Source organism: Carassius gibelio, chromosome A18, assembly GCF_023724105.1.
Source record: "Carassius gibelio isolate Cgi1373 ecotype wild population from Czech Republic chromosome A18, carGib1.2-hapl.c, whole genome shotgun sequence".
NCBI lineage: Eukaryota > Metazoa > Chordata > Actinopteri > Cypriniformes > Cyprinidae > Carassius > Carassius gibelio.
In genome coordinates, this window is record NC_068388.1 from 4,960,672 (window position 1) to 4,984,300 (window position 23,629).

The window sequence follows — 23,629 nt, forward strand, 5'->3', positions numbered from 1 at the left end:
CGTCATCACGTAGCATTACAGCACAGTGTTCATGGGAAATGTAGGAAGTGCTGCCAGGGGATAAATGACCGAGAACAGAGCCTCATGTCATGCATCACCAGCCGAACTGGCTAGTAAGTTTTAATTAACACCCGCCAAAATGAATTTTAACCCGCATTTGGCGGGTTGGCGGGTGTTAATTTAGAACCCTGGTCTTAAATACTCACAGTACCGTATCGCCATATGCATTGGCAGTAGCAAGTTCCTGTACTTGCTTTCAGCAGCAGTAATAATCTACAACTACAGCAATAACAAACAGCAGCAGCAATTCAGCAGCAGCTTAGCAGATCTGTTCCGCCAAGACTAAATACATTAACATTGTAACATCAATCACCATGCTTATATGTTCAGAGAGTTGCCATGATTGAAAAACATGCACACACACACACACTGGGGTTGTGGTGGTGAGGAAATTTTCCCACCGGTTAATTGATGTGTGACACCACTGGTAATACCGGTATCACCGTTGGGGTGGGGGTCTTAGTTCGAATGAGTTTCCCTCTTTTCTTCGCTTTCAAATGGCTTGTAAAAGTGCTGTGCACATTTTACTTTCACTTTCAAATTATGGGCAATTGAATAGTTGCAATTTGGTGTAAAGCAATTGTTCTTTGAGTCTTCCCTCTTTTCCTCTGATTTCTTGGCTTTCAAATAGCTTGCATTTTACTTTCACTTTCAAATTAGTAATTCGGCATTGATTTAATTCAAGCAACAACAACATCAAACTCATAGAACTTTATTAACAAAACAAATAAAAATACACAATATATGCCTGATAAAATAACAAATTACTTAGGCTACACAAAGTTTAAATAGGCTTGGTAGGCTATATAAAACCGAAAATCAGCAAACACTGTGGAACCAAATATATAAGATACATACAACGTTTATTAGCAAAACGAATAAGAAAACTTTTTGATTTTGCGGCATATACACCTTGATGTGCAATAAAATAAATAGGCTAAAATACACAAAGTTTTAATAAAGTAATCAGCAAACACTGTGGAACCAAATAAATAAGTTTAAAAAAATGTCCAGTCAATAGGCTTTTCAAAATCTAAAATATTTCCAAACAGGCACCTTTGCATTTCCTTTCTAAACAATCTTCTGCCACCGTCTTGTCTTTCTCACTTCACTCTTGTCATTCAGCTTGACTCATTTTCCCCTCAGATTCAGATTCCCCTCTTTTCTCTCCAGATGTTTTCTGACAAGCGCTGGATGGGTCAGGTGGTTCTTTTATACAAGCCTGTCTTTCTGTGTATGTACTTGTATGTAAGACATCCTTGTAGCCCCTCAGGGTCCAGAGAAAAACTCCCTCGGTCATGGAGCCTGATGTTTTTGTGTGCAGTGATGCGTGAGCCAGTGAAAACACACCTGGATTCACCGTCAGAGACAGAGAAACTGATCATACCAGCTCTTAGAACGTGGACATTCAGGTCATTCTGTGTTTTTAGTCACTAACAATAACTCATCAATTGAGGAATGTGGACAAATAAATCTGAAGTTATCTTGAAATTTCATTTTGAATTACCTAAACCTTGCCCAATCCTTAGTGCTCAGTGTTTATGTAGAATTTATTTAAGGGATACATCTACACATACACAAATAGACATGTGGCTTTATTTAAGCTATCAGAAGACATGGTCTTATCTCCAGCTTCCAAACATTTAAGATAACAATCCTTTCAATTTCAAGGGTTTGTGGCAAATATTATTTATATCGGAGTTTTTAGATTAGATTTTTATCACAGTTTTTTGAGATATGAGTTGAAGCTTAAGAAAAAGACACGCCTCACCTCACTGTATGAAGCTAAAAGCTTTATCTGACTCAGACAGACATTATGGCTGCCAAAACAGCAATGCGTTAAGACAGATTAGGAACAATCTCAGCTAAAAGTGTGTGCTAATGCATCTATAAAATCCAGCATGGCATCCAGAAGAAAGCCTGGCAGTGAAGTAAATCTTGTCTTGTCATGACAGTCCCTGCTCTGTAACTTATTTTGTTTGGCTTTGAATGTTGCTTCTGAAGAAATGCAGTAGTTCAACCCAAAATGTAATTATTTACTCATGTTGTACCATTGTTTTTTTTTCTTCTTCTTCTGTTTAACACGAGAAAGAGCTTACACCAAGAGCAAGTACGATAACTATAAATACAACGACATATATTTTTTCGTCCACACTACCGAACAATAACTGTCTGTTTAGGCCAAGCACACGATCATCTGCAGATTTAAATTCTCGAGCTCATTATAGCAGGATTAATTCTGATTGGGTGTCAATCTTTTTATTGTTCACCAGTTGGAAAAAAATCTGAAAGTTCTGAAAGTGATTCCAACGATATTGTTTCTCTGTGCCTTTATCGTTATAGCTGTGGTGTGGACTTTGATTTTCTTTAATATTGAGACCGATTTCTAGAACTGTCTCTTAATTTTTATCTTTATAGTTGTCCTTGGTGTGAACGGGCCTTAACAACCTATTCTGATCCAGTTATAATAGGGCTATAAGATTAAAACACGAAAGTCAGGAGAAGTACTTTTTAAAGGTTCTTTTATGGTGTTTTTGGTCCATTTAGTTATGTTGACTTGAAACAGTGTTGCTTTACAGAAGAAAATAAAATACAAAAAAATAATAACATTTTTGAAAAATATTTTTAATTGAACTAATAATTGTATTTTATGTTAGCATAAATAACGATACTAAAACTCTTTTAAAATAATGGAAATGGTAAAAGGTAAACATCAAGATTTTTTTTTACTAGTAAGAATTGTGAGGTAAAATATACTAAAACGTCCTGGGAAAATAAGGTCCTAAATGTAGGCTTAAATTTCTCTCCTTCTTCTTCTTTCCTCTATGCGCACATGCAGACTGAACACGTAATGGGCATGTGCATGCATCACCATTTTCACAACGTGCATTTTTTTAGTCAGACAACAATGGTATCGTTTTCAGAAACTTGTACCGTTTTCAAAAGTTAGCATTTTCAGGACCCAAAACACATATGTTTTCTGTTTCATTAATCTTTTTGTTTGTTTCATTGTTTATGTCTGACAGAAGAAAAAAAAGACATATGAGTTTTGAACAAAATGGGAAGTAAATAAGGACAAAATTTACATTTTTGTGTGAACTATTCCTTTAAGAATGTGGTTTAGTTAGCCAATATTGTACATCAAATAATTTGTAATTTTAATAGTTGATGAAGATGGGTAAATAACATGATGCAAGTAAAACAAATATAGACTCTAAATGTTTTAGTCTTACCATAAGGCGGCTAAAAACTGACCTGCAGAGCATGAGATTGTACAGAACAGTTAACTTAGTTAACTTCTAAATCGTGTTATCAGCCTCCAGCATTCACCTTTATACTACTTTAATCCTGTCTTGTTGTATTCTAGGTCAGAGAGGCAGAAATCCAACATCTTAGACCTCGTTGGCAAGCTCTCATTTCTTTTTTAGAGAGGTTGTGTCTTCTGAAGGTCATCTAATCTCATGGAGCTGTGGGCGGATATTAAAACAACAACAACATCTCCTTAATGAAAAAAGTGCTGAGGGTTCTATTTAAAACAGTGATACCTGATCAACTGTTTGAATCATGTAGGCATCTGCGTTAAAATCAATTTACAGGCTTTCTTTTGAAAATGGACCTGCCATTTTGGACCTTTGAAAATGGACTGCAGCTGCTGACATTTGAGAAATCACCTCAGCTGAAATGGGTTTTATGGTAGAATGTTCTTGCCAGTGATCTTCTGCTCTGCCATGGTCCTACAGAGCAAGGCTTTGTTGTGGTACTGACTGGAAAGTTGCACTTCATTCTGTGTTAAGTGTAGCAGAGAGGCCTTTCTCTCGAGGCTCTTAAGTCGCTCTGCCTGCTCAACCGTGGCATTGTGATGGACACACGCTCAAACTTTTAAGGGAACAGACTACTACTTGGTCATGGCCGATCCATTTCTCTACGGCTCTCCATGTGTGAATTTCCATACTTCTCTCAAACAAGTGATTTTCGCCATTCAAGACCTTTGAAAGCCTTGAATCAAAGACTTGCATTGAGGGATTGTCTTTGATCAGTGTTTTCTTTATGCAGACTGCCATGTTGATAATGTAAGGAATAACTGACAATAGATGCTTCACGTCAGAGTGGCATGTTACGGTGTGCATTACATTTTCAATAATTCAATGGTCCATTGATTATATGGGATGATTCTCACAAAACCTTTCAAGAAAATGTTTAGGTCATATTTGATAAATTTTTTACTCAAATTATTAAACCTTTTTTTTATTATTAAAAAAAATAATAATAATAAAAAAAAAAATATATATATATATATATATATATATATATTTTTTTTTTTTTATTATTATTTTTTTTAATAATAAAAAAAAGGTGTAATAATTTGAGTAAAAAATTTAATTGACAAGACAAACTTTACGACAAAAATGTAAAGTGATATGCAGCTGTATTACAACCAAAAATTTGGATCTTCAAAGCTGTGCAATTGTTGAATCAATTAGACAATGCTATAATATGAGTTAATGCAAATAATTCAAGTATGCATAATGTTTTGTGATATATTGTGAATGCATGTGTCAAAGAGTACATGTGATGCACACCTGTGTAAACTAGATGAAGAGTGAAATTCACTCTGAAGATGAACAGAGCTTTTGTTGCAGGCCATAGACTAGCACCCCTATTGAGCCGTCAGTCTCTCGTCCATGTGTTTTCATTACGGGGTGCATGTTTCACCCTGTCAGCGCGCTCCTCCCACCTCTGTGGTATGGCTGTCTGCTGGTGGAGGATGTTTTCATAGCATTTACATTAGAGAAAATATTTTCACTACTGTGTGAATCATGAAAGCAGCGGCTCCAGACAAGGTCAATGGGAAACAAATCTCTGATATTAACACAGAATTAAACTGTCTTTTTTCACACAGCAAGCCGTCTGGTCTGACAGGAGATGTTGAAGGGGGGTTTAAAAGGGCTCTGCGAAAAACTTTCCTGGGTTATACTTGGAGAAAGATCTTTGTGATCGACAGATTAAGAGAAGGTCAAGTTTATGAGCTGGAAATACACTATGGCTTAAAGGAGAGAAACATCACAAAAGAAATGTCTTAAAATATCTCATTTATAACTCTGAGAAAATTCTACAATAGGGGAAAAAAGGTATTTGCAAGGGAAATGAAGAGGGACAAATATTGGAGTAAATGTGTAAAAAAATTCTTATTTTAAAAAATGCACTAACATTAATGTTAAAAATAAATGTATTATTTGAGATGTAAAGCTATTTGAATTATTTAAACATTAAACTAACATAACTAAAATATATATATATATATAGTATATATACAAGTGTGCTATTTTAGTATTATTTCACATGTTTACAGTATTCATTGGGGAATTCATGGCTTAATGGTTAGCGATTCAGACTCATAATCCAAAGGTTTGCCTGTTCGAGTCTTGAGCCGGCAGGAATTGTGAGGTGGGGGGAGTGAATGTACAGTGCTCTCTTCACCTTCAATACCACGACTGAGGTGCCCTTGAGCAAGGCACTGAACCCCCAACTGCTCCCCGGGTACTTCTGCAGCATAAATGGCTGCCCACTGCTCCGGGTGTGTGTTCATGGTGTGTGTGTGTGTGTGTGCACTTTGGATGGGTTAAATCCACAGCACAAATGTATTTGTTTAAGCTATATTTAAATGACCCAAAATGTTTAATTGTTTAATTGTAATCTCAGTTTTAGTTCACACTAACAACACAGGTGGAAATTAATTGTTGTAATGACATTATGCCACAAATGCAGTATTTGCACTGAACTCTGAACATTCCCTTTTCTCCAGGGAAGTGGGAGAATTTAAGACCCTTGTAATGTCACTGTTTTTAAAAATCCTTTGTGTTTGTAACTTAATTTAGTCACCTTAATAAAATGTCCCACTTATCTGTTTGAATTTATGAAGCACATCTTAGTCTGTTTTTATATCTCTTTATATTACAAATGATCGTTTGAAATGCTGCGTCAATTAAAATCAGTGGTAGTGAGTCATCCACATTTTTTCTTCAGCTAATCTAAGAAAAAGACATGTGTCCCAAGAAAATGTATGACTGGAGAGATATAAAGCAATACTGTATAGTATACTATATCAGTATAATGGGGTGTCAAACATACTGGCACTAGCAGACTGATTGCTGATGACTTCCTTTTGGACTGGCACAGCTGCCAAAAGCCTTCACTCTATTTTTCTGTCTCTCATTCAGCTGGAGATTGTAGGGTGACTGTCAGTATACCAGATAGCTGTTATTAGAAAAGAAAATGTGAAAGAAGTGGATAATGAAAGGTTAGGGGAATGGGCAGCAGGCAGATGGTGACTGACATGTATCAACTCATTCACAAGACTGAAACACAGCCAATGATGTTCAAATGGCAGAATGCAACTCTACACATGACACACTCACTCACACTGGGTTTTCATGCTGATTGTATTCAAAAGGAACCAATTAGTCATTGTTCAATAGCCTTGCCATTTTTATTCTGATGCAATCGCCCTATGGAATAGTAAGATGAGAATGTCTTTGTTTGCACTACTGAAATTGAAAAATCATTTTTAAAGTGTAGTACAAATAATTTGTCTAAATTGTGAATAACACTGATTATTGGACTATGTTTGACAAGAAACATATGTTTGATGTGCAACTTGCCATTTATCTCACTTGTTTTTTCTTCACTCAAATTGCTAGTAAATTTTTTTTTTTCATGTTACAGTATATAGGAATTCAGCAAAAATCAAAATTTACATCTCAGTTTTTCATAGACTATTTGTAGAAACTAAGCTACAAAAAAAGTTTTTTCAGAAATTGTTCAGAAATTGTTGCTCAGAAAAAAGAACTGTCCTTGTATGTTGGTCCTATTTAATGATTTGTAAAAAAAAAAAAAAAAAAAAAAAAAAGAAATCTATATTTTTCACAAATTCTTGCTATCTTCATATATTTTGGCAGAAATTTGGCAAATTTTATTTTTATCCAAGTTTATTTATTTATTTATTTATTTTTGAGTTTGCTATTAAAATATAACAATATTAACGACTGGTTTACGCTGTTTTTGGTCTAAACTATAATTATACAGATTTTTGAGTTATAAGCTAAAGTGTTTTTCTGAATTTTGTGGCCAAGTACTGTATTTTCTACAGATGAGGATAAACGGATTTTTAATGAGTACTAACAGTGTGGTGTTGTTTGAACGGGAAAGGTTTTTTGAATCACTTTTAAATGAGGAATAAAAAGTTAGAGGTCCAGTAGAGTATTTACAAAGCAATATGATGTCACCCGATTCAACAAGCACAACCAGCATGCCATATGTGAACATAGAATGAGATCATCTCAGAATTTAACAAGGATCAGCTGCCATTGGTTTACGAAATAACACAGAGTGACCTCATTTCTTCTGAGATGACAGGCGAATGAGATAACCTTTTAGTTGATCTAAGTGCTGAAGGTCTGATCAAGTACTTCACATCAGTCACAGGCTGGAGGAACTCAAACTAAGAGGGATGTGTAGAAGTGAGAATGACAAAGAAAAGGAGCTTGAAAGAGAAGTACAGTAAGTTAAGTACAGTTTAATGGTGCTCACAAAAATAATCATTGGTGAACACAGAGCTGCTCTAATGAATGCAGCATTAGGCTGCGTAATCGCAGGAGCAGATGAAAGTGATTGCCACCAAAGCTCAAGATCTGCGCTGTGAATTGTTTGTTTGGTCATGATCAGAGCATGAGTGCTCCCTCTCATTTTTCATTGGTGGTTTACATGAATGAGTGCACATCTGATCTGACTTCTGTCCTTAATTTTCATCTTCTTTTGGCAAACTAATGTGTATAATATTCGAACACAACCAGATGGAATCTGTAAGGGTACTTATGTTTGCCAGGTTCGAACCCGAGTTTAGTTACTCCCCCATCCTACTGCAACTGCTGGTTTGTATTCATACTGTGTTTTTTTTTAGATGTTTGTGTCATAATTAGGTAATTACTGTGTAAAGGACGGCAAAATGAGTGTTCCTTTAACATGACTGCTCCTTAACATATACATATTGGATAAAGCTAATCAAAATCAAAATACACTATTGCCACTTGTGCCAGTTATAAATTTGATCAAGTACAGCTGCTATAAAGAGGGATATTCAGGTGCTTTGATTTGTTGGTTGAACATATATTTTCAAGGAAAAGTACTTGGGATCCCTGCTTTAAATTAATATGTTTAAATAAGAGAGAAAGAACGAGGATGAGAAATTAATTTTATTTATTTAGTAAAATCCAGAATTTTTATTAGGATAACTGCTACTGCACAGAAAGACAAAGCGAGCTACTGAAAGAGAAAGTGTCAAATATATAATAAACAAATAATGTACAGTGATATGATGCAAAGATTTGGTCCCAGTCTTGAATGTCGGTTCCATTTGGTCAGTGGCTGTTGCTTAAAGTATAATATTCTTTACCAATATAATATTATTTTAAGGACATAAAGGAAATACTGGCATTCATATTTAATTAATATAAATGTAATTATTTTTTTTAGCAATTCCACTCAATTTTAAACTCATGGTCTTATTTAAAGATATATTTCACCAAAAATGTAAATTCTGTCATCAGTGAAAGTCAGTGGACTTCAAAATATAATCATTTCCACAGGCTTTTCAACAGAAGTTTCATTTTTTCTATACTGTGAATTAAATCTCGTAAATCTCTATTTTCATATATTTAATTGTTTGGAAAAAAAAAATGTTTCTTTCTTACTCCAAACATTATTTCTTTGACTTGACTTTAAAAATGTTTATTTTTTCCCCCACAAATCTAGCACAATTACTTTCATTTGGACATGTGCATGAATAAATATATTATATGTGGATATTCTGGGGAAGAAGTGTTTATATGACACAGATTTCTGATTAATTAAATCATTTGCCAGCTGTCTTATTCAGATTTCCCGAAATGTCTTACATTGTCCAACTGCAGTTGCAGTAACCACAATATGACCAGATTTCAATATTAGTTATAATTTTTAGTTTCATGTAAACACGATCCATAAGATGAGAACAAAAGTATGTCATAAATAGAGGAGAACGCAAGGGTGGAACTAAGAGAGTGAAAGAGAAGGGTGGGGGTGGATGAGAGTTTTTGGCTGTTGTCCATGTGTGCGGCAGGGGAGTTGAAGCAGTCAGGAAGGGAGAGAAGGCTGGCACGTGGAAGGGCAGTATTTTAAAGAGACAGGAGAGAGAGAGAGAGAGAGAGAGAGAGAGAGAGAGAGAGGGGAGAGAAAGGAGGCTTCTTCTCATTAGAGGAGGTGGAGGCTCTCAGATCAGTGCGCTTGTTGTCTGACACACGCTTGCACTCACACATTCTTATGAGTTTAAGGAATCCATCGCCTGTGGTAAGAGTGACAGGAACAGTCAGCCAGGGTCGAGTCACAGCGTTGCGCATGGTTTAAACACTTTATTCACATTGGAAGCTTCTCAAAACACAACCTAAGTGTCATTGAAGTGAGTTTCAGCACACTGCTCTAATGACAGCAAATTTTTCTGTAACCGGCAATTCATTCTGTCAGCGAATGGAGGCTGCTCATGGTGGATTGTAAGGAGTCAGTGTGAGACTTGCGTGAGGATGGCATGGGGCATGTGCACCTTCATGCTTTGCGTGACACTGTGGATCTGCTCTGCAACTCAGTCAGCGAAGACTGTGAATCCAAGATTACGACTGTCTCACAAAGGTAAGGCAACAGGTGTGTGTTGGTGTTTGTGCAATGCTTGAGCATGAAGTTCACTCAAGCTGAAGCTCATCATTTTAGACTTAAATTATGTTTTAAATGGACATCCCAGACAGTACAGCTCTTCCAAATGACTTCATACAGGTTAAGCATTTTGATCACTCTAACACTTTCTTCCACTGTTAAAATAGAGAGTTGTCTTAAAGAATTAAACAAGTAAATTTAGAATAATTTTTTTAATGCTATTATTACATTTATATGCATTAATATTAACATTTGTTTTATAGTTATTAAAACAGTCTCATGGTGGTACATTTTTAATTTCATACTATTTCATTTGTACAATTTAATACAATTTCATTTGCACAGTTTTGTATGATCTCATTTGTACAATTTAATTTGTAAGATTATGTACAATCACATTTTGTACAATATAATTCATACAATTTCATATGATCACATTTTGTACGATTTCATGTGATATTAATTATAATCTACTTTTGTATGATCTCTTTCATACAATCTAATTTGTTCTATTTGTAGGATTTTATACAATACTTTTTTCATGTTTTCTTCTATTTGCTTAAGCACATCTAAAGATAAGGTTTAGGGGTGGACCTTCATGCTAGGTTTTTTTTTTTTAATTATAATTTTTTTTTATTTTTTTTATCTTGACTCAAATAATTTACATTTTATACAAATTCACCAAAGTCTAAAATAGATACCAATATAACAAAATATATATTTTTTGAAAATATTTGAAAATATTTTTTTTTATTTATTTATGCTTTTGAGTGTACTACATATTTAATCTGTTAGAAAGTGTGAATGAATGACAATGAAGTTGATTATGGACATTTGGAGGAAGTCATAGATCCTGCCATAAATGCATATGGATTCTCTTTTATTTGTGTTTTTCCTCACCGTTGCGGTGGTTGAGCTTATACAATGTGCTTTTCTGTCAGCTTAAGCGGTTCACTGAAGGAATGTCAACTGTTCTTTTTACTATGCTGGTCTCTCATTGGCATGTTTACAGTGAAATTTGGGGATAGATGGCGGCACCCTTTGTAGATGAACTCCCTAGCCCGAAGCAAAATAGCCCAAGCCTCTCACTCTTCGTCTTTGATCAGAATGCTGTGGAAACTGTCATATTAAATCCACACCCCATTGTTGGTCATGGTCGAGAGTCCTTGTGGAATTTCAGTGCATGGTAAATCTATGAGCTATCTGTAAAACCTGCTCATGGAAACAACACTTCTCCTTTGAGAAAACACTGACAACTATGTGCCCTGGCCAAAGGTTTTAGACTGAGGTTTGTTTGAGTGGCTTTTCTCATTAGATTTGTCATAATATTGATTCTCAGTGTCATATTCAGTGGGTTGAGTGCATGGCTGCTGGCAAACTGAAGTGAATTGGGACTGACATGTGCCGAAGGAACCGACTGGCAGCAGGGCAAATTACCCCAGGCAAAGATAAAATGTGGAATGTCTTTCCCAATCCTCTCAGTCCCATTCTTCTCCCGTTTTTTTTTTTTTTTAAGGTTGAATTTGAGGGGGAAATTTTCTACCTGATTTGCCATGAAATGTCTTTTATTGGTGTCAGGTTGTTATATTCATAGAATTGTTCATTTAGATTAACTATTTTTTTTTTACTTGTACTTTTTCAGATTTGTTTTAGACATAATTTTCTCTTTTATTTGTCATTTACAGTTCTTCTGAGTGTCTTTTTTTCGTTCTCTGCGTGTCTAGACTGATAAAGTGTTCTTTACTCAGCAGAAGAAACATTTCTGTTTGTATCCTATCATTATGGAATGAAAAACATGTATGCTTTAAATTTTGAATAACTTAGAGACCTCTGAGGTAGTTGAGGCATTTTTGTATACTTTGGAGGCAATCACAAGAGGTTGACTTGTGGTTAAACCCATTGAGATTCTCCTCTTAAATTTGAAAGATGTCTTAAATTATAACTTGAATGAAAACCAGTAGTTGATTTAATGAAATATTGCCCTGATCTGCCTGCGGCTGCATGTGTTGTGCTAACCAGAGTGGGAATTTTTTTTTGCCTTTATACCAGACATAGTACTTGACTGCCCAATTTACCATTACGTTAATTATAAAACTGAGTGAAATGTAATTCAAATCAAATGTTCAAAGCATTAGGTATTAATACTGGTTTTCCTTTTTAGAGTCTGAGTTAGTCTTTTAGTCTGCAGATATTGTTAGTAGCCCAAAAATGACGGTAAATGGGGGGTGGGGTCTCTCTTGTCCTGTTTACTGCTGTGTAGTCTTGTGTAGCTAAACCTTTGACCTTTTTGCAGCTTATTATGGGCAAGAATTACCAACTTGGATGGAAGAGACTGTACGTATATCAGACATGATAATAATACAGACTGGTTTGTCATATTTCATGTCGTGAAAAATAGTTATTTTTCGAAAGGTACTGTTTATGGACTTGTGAATTCTCCTAGCCAGTTTCTTGTAACAATCTGTGTTTTGTTTGCTTGAGTGGAATGTATTTTACATCCTTATCAATATCTATAGAGCTTGGGTTTTTCTCCTCTGTGGACTTAATGAATGCACTTTTGTTTCCTGCTTGACTAGAACAGGCAGCTCTGGTTATTACATTTTGGTTTGTTACATTGAAAAGCTACTACAGTGCAAAGTGCTTTTCTTCTTAATTAAATACATTTTCAATTGTGTAGGCTGAAAAGTTTCAGTGTGATTTTAAGCTTCTAAATTTGTTTCAGTAAGCATATTAACCCTCGGTTAGGGCTTGACACACACTAATAAAATGACAATGTAAAGTCTGGATTATTCTATTCTTGTGATTTTTTTTTGTTTCTCTCTCTCAATCTTGCAACATTTGCGGGATGCTATTCAAGTGGAAAATGGAGTTCAAAGGGGTATTTGCAATTCAAATTTAAGGGCAAGGTGCTGATCTGCTTTGATTTGGTTTGATATTTAAGCTTTGCTTAAATAAATAAAAAAATAGCTATAGCAAATGTTAATTAGGTGTAAAGGAATCTTATTTCAAAATGCCCTGTTTTGGCTTCGTTGTCTAACAGCTGAAGCAACAACTCATTCAGCTGGTTTGTAGGTGTTTGGGTGTGATTGTGTAGGTGGTTGTATATTTGATATTTATTTTTAAATGGTTTTGAGGGTTTAATCAGGCTAAAAACAACAAAAGTGGGAGTTAAGAGATTGTGATTGAAATTGGTTTAATCAGTAGGAGCTACAACTTGGTAAAAGAGTTTGTTTATGAGGGAGAATAACGCTGCCATGATTTCAGGCATGAAAATTGTCAGCTGCATCCCAATGGTGTATTCTGAGTTTTATGGCCACCTTGATTATATGCAGGTATATGTAAGAGAATCGGATAGTGAGGCCAAATTATTTAAGACCCTTTCACACTGCACGTCGGACCAAGCAAATTGCCTGAACATTGCCGGCTCGCCTTCTGTGTGAAAGCAAACACGTCCTGGGATTGATTCCGACATTGAACCCAGGTCGGGGACCTATTAACAATCCCGGGACGAGCGCTGTGTGAACAAAAGCCAGATCTAATGCTGTATCATAGATTTTTGAAGTAACATCAACGTTCGCGAAAAAAAATATGTGCAAACTGTAATGTAGCAGAGATCAGGTAGTTCCTCACTTTCTGCGCTGACGCCGAGATCGTTTCACCAGCTTAAGTGAAAGTATAATGTGCCTAATGTTTTCAACTCGTACATTACACGTCACGCCCTGATGTCACGTGTCGTTACAGGACCTTTACGGGTTGTGTGTGAAAGCACGCACATATGCCGGGTAATCACTGGTAGTGTGAAAGTGCAAAATCTAGCGACCCGGGAACAATTGCTGGAACACTTTACCCACGTTTTTGCCAGAATCGCAGTGTGAAAGGGGCTTTAGTGGTGCGATTGTACGTTCTTCCCTACCGCAGGGTCCGAGGGGCAGCATGTTAAGCACATGATCTGCAAGAGTTGTATATTTATTCGAGAGTGAATTCGGTTTCAATCTACTCTAAACATTATTTCAAAACACTTCCAACTGGTTTTGGAGTGTCTGACCCCGGTTTGAGGTAATGTCATGCTGTTAAGACAGAGTTTGAGTTTCGTGCATTAACTTGTATAAATAAACCATGCTGGCTTTGGTCTGGTATTACTGGACAGTTACACCTTGTAAAATGTCAACAAGGAGCCCTCCAAAAGCTCTCTAGAACTTTTAGCCCTTGTCCCAGCTACTTATAAAGAGTGTCAATTTCTTATCCCGAATCTATAGTCATTCGAACATACAAATCCTCACGGACCTCCAGTTGTCCCTAGCATACATGAGTTTTTTTTTTAAACAACCCAAACATATAACATGTTAGCCCCCTACATCAATATAAATGTGAGAAAAGAGACATATTTTTAGCTATCTGACACTTTAGTAGTCAAATAGGTAACATACTTCAGTTTCGCCATGTTATGTGGTCTATAATAACAAGCTATATTAGATTTTCCATCGTCAGTCATCACTAAACGACTAATCGCAGTTTGAACACCCTAAATTGGTTTTTCATCACCTTTTGCTGGAGAACATGATCTTTAAGTTTTCAATTCAGCCTTGGGATTTGTTTTACAGAGCTTTTGGCTTTTAGAAAGGAAGACAAAGGTCTGTGTTTAATATTTTTAACATTATTTTTTATATTACCAATCCACATGATTTCATATGAAGGTTTTCATGTACTTTACATCTGTCATAAACATGTGTTTTCCCTCATTAGATTGCGATCAGATAACTGAAACTATTTGGAGGTGGGCTGGAACAGATGCTGACCACAGGGATAATTCACAATACAATTTTTACAACACTACAATTATTATTTTATGGTTTTTTTTTTCACATTTTTTTTTTAATTTACTCACTTTCATGACATTCCAACCCTGTATGACTGACTGACTTCTGAAAAATATAGAATATTTTGAAGATATTCTGAAGAACATTGGGTCCCACTTTATGTTAGGTGGCCTTAACTACTATGTACTTACATAAAAAAAAAATAAGTACAATGTACTTATTGTGTTCATATTGTTTTGTAAAACACTTTTGCTGCTATTGAGGTGGGACAGGGGTAAGGTTAGGGAGAGGGTTGGAGGTATGGGTAAGTTTAAGGGTGGGTTAAGGTGTAAAGTATGGGTCAACAGTGTAATTATAAATGTAATTACAGAAATTAAATACAGATGCAATTACATGTAGTTTTTTTTTTAATATAAGTACAATGTAAAAACATGTATGTACAGAATAAGTACATTGTACTAAATTATTAATTAAAATGTAAGTACATAGTAGTTAAGGCCACTTAATATAAAGTGGGTCTGAACATTGTGGTCCAAACAAAATTAGACAATATTTGTCACGCTGTCCAGTCTCTGTTTCCCTGGGTGTCCACTAGTGGGCTCACTTCCCCTTAGGCACTTCACTATAGGCACTAGAGGCGTTTCTCAATGTCAAGGATACTTCCTTGGAAGGACTGATCCTTCCAAGTCACTTCCTTCAGAGGCTAGTTGAGAGTCCTCTTTAGCATACGGAGAACACGTAAATGGAACAGGCTAGCAAGTGCACATAATTGCGTCATTACGTCAGTGAAAAGGTCCGTTTGAATAACGCTGTGAATGGTATCATTAAATTACTTTGAACAACTTAACTTATAAAATAAATGCCGTTGACACAACCAATTGTTAAATGACAGGTCCGGTTCAGTTAACGATTTGTATAATTTACAATATTGTACTGGCATTTAAACGTCAAACTTTACTTATATTTACTACAGTTATAACAAATGTTTGGTAAAGTAAATAAAAACCGTTAACGCTCCGACTATGTTAATGTTCGACATTTTTTAATTTTTGAACTAACGTTAGATTGCAAAGCTGCTCGCATAGGATTGTGGGTGATTTGAGAGCGAGAAGAGCGCGAAGAGCGCGAAGGATACACATGTGCATCCTTTCCTGTGTATGGGATATTCTTCGAACGAAGGACTCAGTCCTTGGATGAAATTCCGAGGATCCTCGACATTGGAACAGTCCTTCGACGGATGTCGATGACGTAGCATCCTCGAAATACTGGCTTCCGAGGATCCTTCCTTGACATTGAGAAACACCTTAGAATTTCTCTAGTCCGGTCCTGTCTTCACAGTAATTGCACTCCAGTTAATTGCACCAGGTGCAGGGAATCTATTGTCATTAGCCTCCTTATAAATACCAGTCTTTCCCTGTTGTTTGTATGGAGTCCTTACCATTCGTATACCAGCCTTCTCGTATTCCGAGTTCCTTCCTCATCTTCTCGTCCTCCGAGTTCCCGTTCCTTCCCTTTCCTGTTCCCTTCCTTGTTTGTTTTGGACTGCTGTATTGGTTTTGACCCTGGCTTATGTTTGACCACCATTTGGATTACCCTATACAATAAACATCTGCGATTGGATCTCTTGCTCTCCTTGTGTTTTCACTGGTCGCGAATCGTTACAATATTGACTTCTTTTGTATGAAAAAATAGAACTTTTACAAAAAGCCTTAAATGATATGTAATATTGACCATTCTGTTATTCCAAATGCAAATTTTGCTTTGGGTCCACAGCACATGAAAGAAGAAGGACTTATACAAGCAAACCTCCTGCTGTTTCATCACCCAGTCATTGTATCCAGATAGTGCTGCCTGTGATTTGCTGGCCCGCAAGTCATTGCGTAATTATTAATGATGTTCTTTAAAACGTTTGTTCTTGCTTTGGTCTGTTCTTGCTTCTTCCTACCTCTCACTGTGTCTTTCTCAGTATTTCTCCTGATAGTTACGAAAGGTCTGTTTACCCAATAAACCCATAATTTCCTTTCTAACATCATAAGGGTCTTCATGGAGACGGGTTCTTCAAAGGCGGCAGGACAGGAAGGAAGAAATCCTGGGTTTTAATAAACTTTACAGTCAGTACAATCAGCGCAGGACAGCAGCTCAACAAATGGCCCCAGAAAACAATGGTTTCCTTGACTTAAAGTGGCTTTAGTGAATGCACATTGTTCTCTGGTCAATGACAGATCTCCAATGTCAGGTAATTCACAATGTATCCATCAATCAGCTTGTTTCTCCACATCAAACAGCCCGAACATCCATTTTCAATAAAACAATGGTTTGGAATTTCATCAAACGTTGAAGATTGGCGGTCTATGTGACACACTCTTATCTTTGATATATTGTACTCCAGTGAAGGCAGTTTAAGGTTGTCGTTTGGAATTTCTCTGTCCTTCATGCTCTTTGTATTCATTCCCTCACTTTGTGTCCATTTGACATTCATTTTAGAGGCGAGACGCAATGACTTTGTGAAGATAGTGTAATTTTCTGTCATCCTGAAAAGCTTTCAAACTACTGTTCCTCTTAATCCACAGAGAAACATAGGTTCCATAAATGATTTCATACTCCTGAACTTTGGTTGAAAGTTGACCTCTTTTTTGGCACTCAGTAATCCTCTACAGACTTTTCACTTGAGGTATTTGTGGCAGTTCTTGAGGGAGGACGTTGGAGTAGAGCTAATCGTCTTATATCTGTTAGTGAATTACGATGTGGCATTACTCAGGAGATCTACTTAGTCAGGTTTAATCTACTATGACTGACAGTCCAAGAATTATGATGTATACTGTAAATGTCAAGGTTTATTGTTATTTAAATAAGTAAGTAGTACATTTTGCTCTCATGTTGTCCAAGGCTCAGTCAAGGTTAAAGAATCTTTGCCGTCTTTCAACCCATCGGCTTTGGGATGTTGAAAAGTTTTTTTTTTCTTTTCTTCATGAAGTGAGTGAGCGACAGGCCTTAATGTATTCAACACTTGTGTTTTATGAGAGTTTGGCAGCTTTTAAACATGAGCGGTTATTCCAGGTGGGAGAAAATTATAGGAAATAAAACCATGGAAAGCTCCTCAGTTTGTTTTCAAAGGATACCACTTAAAATGTGTGTTTATCTCCGTACATGCCGAGACATTGAACTGAACGAGTATCTTAATGAAACATTCAGATGGTTGAGGTTAAAAAGTGAAAAACTCATCCTGTAGAAATCCTGTTTCCAGTAGAAAGGCTGAGAGTGGTTTTCTTTTAATCACACATGTATTTTAAAATACTGTGTGAAGGCTGACTCACCTGGCATTACATTAATGTAACAGGTGCATAGGCTTATATTTATTTATTTGTAATTCTTTATTTTTATCTTTACGATTTTTGTCCCAAGCACTTTAGGAAATAATTAGTATACAACAGTAAATGATTTAATTTTCTTTATTGCTGATTCCATAAACTGCATAACACAAGCAACACATGTAACAATTGCTTATATTTACTAAGATCGTTTGAAATTTATAATTTGAACTTGCTAAAGTACAATATATATGTAAAATATATTTTACGTAATGATTTAGATGGCTATTTTTTGATAGTTTAAACAACCAACACTTCTATACATCAAACCATAAGAAATGGATTAAAGTTCTAAATGTCTGTGTTTGGCATCTTTATTAGCAAGTCATTTTCATTAACCCATGACACTGTAGCTTGTAATATAATATATTTTGCCTTGCTAAGCACAATCATTCTTCTATTGTGCATGTACTGCATGGACAGCAACTTGCTTGAACATAGTTCCCTTGTTAGAAGTTTCCATTTTTTTTCGTGACACGCCAAATCTGGTGATTTCCATGGGTTTGTCCGTGAGCCTCGTACGGTCCACAGCATGTTCCATCAGGAGGACCTGACCTCTGTCTGCTTAGCCCTCCCTACTGGATGACTGACATATGTTTTGTGTTTGTGCATTTGATAATTTGTTATGTATCAATATATCATGTGTTCTAGCAGGTAATTGAAGTTTATTTCTCAGCCACTGTGGAATCACCAGTAGCATGTTGTTTCAGTCATCACTGATGTTTGAAATAAAAATACCTTTCTGTCTTTGTTAACTTGATTGACAGGTCAGAAAGACCCTGGCCCATAAAAAGGGGAGCAGATGATATCACACTGTCGGCTCGTGGATATTAAAATAGAGGAGGCACACTAAATTGGCGCTTTATGGAAATGCATCTCTTCATAGACCACAAGCATTTTTCAACCTCCAACTGTCAAAGAAAGGGTACACTTTTAAAAGTGAGGCCAATTCTGAACCCCTTTGGTTTAGCAAAATACACAAATGCAGAAAAGTACAGAAGTCAAAAAAATTCAGACTTTTCATATCGCTAAATATCTCTGTCATCTGACATATAACTGCATCCATAATTTATAGAATAGAAATCGATAAGAGTCAGGGATGCTTAGATCTTTACTCTGCTCGCTGCAGTGAAATCCTTCTTCGTAGTCTCACCAGCTGCAACGGTGCCGCTTTCTTCGGCCATCCTCTTGCCCAACAGCATGGACACTGTTTTCATATACTTCTTGGAATGTTTTGTCAGTGCAAAGAGCTTTCAGTGACTTAAGGGTCGAATCTATGTAGTCAAATAACCATCTCAAATCAAGTGATCTAGCTTGGAGAACCTGGAACAAAACAACGGTGTGTCCAAAAATTGCTCGGAAAACATCAAGCAGAAACATGAACTTGAAATCTTGCAATTTCTGTTTGAGCGCCATGGCCTGTGCGTTCCCATCATTATCCCAGCCTGGTTCAGTCACGATTCGGTCAAAGACAATGTTCAGCCTTCACATGCTGCATTCATGGCGCAGCTGTGGCCTAATGGTATGAGAGTTGGACTTGTAACCCAAAGGTTGCAGGTTCGAGTCTTGGTGGGGGTGGAAGTTAATGAACAGCACTCTCTTCCACCCTCAATACCCATGGCTGAAGTTCCCTTGAGCAAGGCACCCCCAGTTGCTCTCTGGTGCTAGATATATAGATGCCCATACTGGGGGTATTTGTGCACTTGGATGGGTTAAATGCAGAGCACCAGTTCTGAGTATGGGCTACCATGCTTGACAAATGTCATGACTTGATCTATTTCATTATTTACAACAGTGGCTATACAGTCAATTATGTCATTATGAATTGATTGTGAAGTACCTTTGAAAACGGTGGATGTTTTCAGATGCTCTGCAAGTGCTGACAAACTCTAAAAAGGTTTCTGAAAGTTCAAAATGTTTTTACTTGTAGCAGATTCATTGTGACAATGCATGTTCTTGTTGGCCCAAATATAGAACAGCAATGATCAGTTTGCTCAAAAGATCACGGTTTTTCACATCCTGCTTGTTATGCCTCAGTACCCCAGTGGCAGTGGCCTGGCTGAGATTCCTCATAGATTCGAACCAGTCGTAGTCCATGGATTGAATCCTCCAGTTGATTCATCAAATAGAAGACAATGGCAGAAGATGAGTTTGTTCACTGAGCCTGTTAGCCACTCGGTTTTGCTAAATTATTCATTTCTAAAGCAGCGCGTTCTGACGCATTAAGAAGATTGTTTTATGTCCAGATTAGGCATGGGTCTTCCTTAATTTTAATTTTTTAACTGCTGCTCAAATGGGAGCCTTTTAAATGTATTTGCGATAAAATATTCAATATCTCGTCCCTCTATATTTACTGCATTATAGGCGCCACAGAGTCTTTCAAACATATTACAACACCATTGAGATCTCAATGGTGATTCAAATTGATTGGTTGATAAACCAAGGGAGGCTAGCCTCCTCTGTAAAATAAGAAATATAGCCGCTCTGCTGACACATAGAAATACTTGATGCCGATTGGTTAATTTTTTATCAATGGAGGCCAAAACCTCCGTTTTTGGATTGTGTTTCCCCCTCCACTTCTCTATCCACAGAGACGTTCACATGAAATACAGCAGTGGTAAAACACAGGGGATTCCAACTTAAGTTATATTTTATTTTTTGCAATGGTGAAATTACAGTTAAGAAATACACATTATGAAGACATTAAATATTATCTTGAGATTTCATTAAAATTAAATTGTAAGCTACTATTACTATTTTTCACCTCAAAATTGTTGCGTAGTCTGTGCCTCACCCGATGAGCCACCACTGTCACACTCCATGACTTTGGTCACATTATACCATCGCTTAAAGCTTCAGCACAAGGGTTTATCATTCAGCAAACCCCCATTTCAGCTGCTCACTCGTGTATAGTGTCCAAGCATCACTGAGATTGTTTATGGAAATAATCTTCATCTAAGTCCTCCTCATCTCATATCTTCACCCTTAACTGAGCGTTGCATCTAAATGTGGAGTCAATCTGCCACTGTTGCTTTAAATGCTTTGGTAAAAGCTTTAATCTCAAACCACATACCATGAAACACAGACAAAACACCTCTTTGCAATGTGCTTTATTTCTAAAAGAATCATTGTTTCATCATAGAGATAAAATGAGAGTATGGGATTATAAGATATTTCCCATGACATATTTAGCTGATAAAATGTCTAGATAAATGTTTATAAACAACTGCAAACACAATGCAAAGATTGTGTGTGTGTGTTATATAAAAAACCATTATAATTTCATATTGTCATTAAATGTGGTTAGTGCCTATACATTGAATCCATAAAGTGCATCAATGTGATAATCAAAGGTCTGATGCTGCTGTGGTGCTTGAATGTGCAAACTGAGTCAGAATCTGTCTTGTTTCACCCCTATATTTCATGTTTTCAGTCTCCTGCAATGTTTTGTTGAGCAAAGGGCAGGTTGATGTTAGCCAGCTTCACTTCCTCTGTACTGGTTCATTGAAGTATGACAGCTGCAATTTAGCGTACATTAAAAGTACAAACAACATGTGTCATAGCAAATTATATGTACATAATACACAATGCAGTAAGAACCTTTAATGTTATTTAAGCCCCCAAGTCATATTACCTTTACAAGGCCACACCGAAACATCTCCATTCCAGTCCACCCACAAGAAACAAACCCCTCCGGGCTTCATATCTAAACCAAAAACCTTCACCATTTCAGAGCAGCAGAAACTAATGTTTAACAAGCTGTTGAGTTTGTTAGGGAATAATTATTTTAAATATGGTGGATTGGATTATGTTCAGGCTTCACAACTTTAGATTTTTATGCCTCTGCATGGTAATATATACATGTTAATGCATAGGTTAACGCAGTCAATATGCTTATGTTTGAGGACAAGAGTCTATCGGTCTTCTGCTCAGAATCAGATCTTTTATTATAATTAGCTTTGTCTTTTTGTCTCCTTGTTGACTGAAATGAAATGGACCCCGGTTCGAACAGACAAGTTCACCTTATACGACAATGAAGAAAAATATGATTTATGTCAAGTCCATCCATCGTGGGGCCCTTTAAAATGACCTTTCCTGTTGGACAAAAGATGGGGAACTCAGAGTGACAGATGAAAGAAGGAAGCTCTTTCCCTTCCTAGGATGAAAGCACTTCCCTATCTCCGATAGCTGATAGCCCCTTAGCAAAGGGAGTAGACAGCCACATCCGCAATCAGCGTATCAGCTCTCCATATTTCTGGAATCTTTCAGCCTCCAAAGTCCTCTTTAGGGAGAATTGGCACTTCCTTAGACCTGCTCACCCCAGCTGAGGTTCAGATAACTTAGGCAGAGGAAACAGGTCTTTATTTTAGCTTACGGGGAAATACAGCCAGTTCAGCACATGGGGATTTGGATTAGAGAGAGTTTGGGTCATTTCACATTCAATAACTGCTTTTTCAGTTTTATTAGCTGACAGGCCTGAGAATGGGATTGACAGCATTTCCAGTGAATAAATGCAGTCGCTTCTTGTCTTATAAGCATAAAAAAAAACGTAATAAATTATTTTCCAACAACATACACACAAATTTTTGTTTATCCATTAGTTCTGTTTCCCAAATTTGATTGTCCAGTCAGTATTATGAGAGTCTTATTTGTGTTTTTCATACTAGTGGTAGATATTTATCAGAAACTGTGTGGTTTTGCCAGTAGGTGGCAACAATTGATTTCGCCTTTTGTACAAAAGGAGTATGAATCACTAACTTAAAACTTAGTTCAGGAACAAAACAAGTGACTTTTTGTGCAAGTCGTTGAATCTTTTGCTCAACCAGTTTGTTGAAAAATGCTATTCATTCAGTAATGCTGAGCTGTGTACTCAGAGATCCAAGATGTAGATGATTTTAATTCTTCATTGGAACAGATTTGGAGGAATTTAGCTTTACACGACTTCCTCAACAGTGGATTCTCTGCAGTGAATGGGTGCAAAATGAGTTCAAACTGCTGATAAAAACATCAAAATGATCAACAAGAAATCCATACAACTCCAGTCCATCACTTAACATTTGTGTTTGTAAGAAACAAATCCGTCCTTATATTATAGTTAGTTACTCAGTATCACACTCGCACATATTCAGGCATTGAGTATAATAAGGGAACATTGCTCATGTTTTTAATTTATAACAGCAGTTAGATGATTGTCTTTATTTCCTCCCACGCACCTTCTCTGAACAGTCTAATGGTACGACCCTTGCCCGATCAGGGGCATTGTGTTTATAACGGTGAGAGGTTAAAATGCTCATTGCCTCTGGGAGTCCAGGATGATTTTTTTTAGCTTGTGTTGGGACATGTGCAATTTGCTGGTTATTCTAGAAGTTAGGTCTCTTTATAAACATTATGATCCTATATGCCTCACCATTGTGGTTTTTGCTGATAAATGGAGTATATTAACTAAATATTTATGGTGGATGAACCATCCCTGTAAAACATATTGTACAGAGGCCAGTCAAATCATGAGCCAAGTCTGGTTTTCTTTCTTTCTTTTATCTGTCTCATTTATCTTCATGAACAAGAGGCCAAACCCATAGATTTAGAATGAGAAAGAAGCTTATGATCAAAATGAATGAAAGAGGTCTAGTGGATGTAGTTGAATGC

The 23,629-nt window shown here is 36.5% G+C and overlaps 1 protein-coding gene across 1 annotated transcript in view; it reads left to right on the forward strand.

The window, feature by feature from the left end:
- The first annotated feature begins 9,353 nt into the window (after nt 1-9,353).
- LOC127933897 (semaphorin-3E-like) overlaps nt 9,354-23,629 on the forward strand; it is a 41,395-nt gene continuing 27,119 nt past the window's right edge. The window contains exon 1 of the mRNA XM_052531006.1: nt 9,354-9,777. Coding sequence (XP_052386966.1) covers nt 9,672-9,777 — 106 coding nt within the window. The 5' untranslated portion in view covers nt 9,354-9,671. The remainder of the gene's footprint in view (nt 9,778-23,629) is intronic.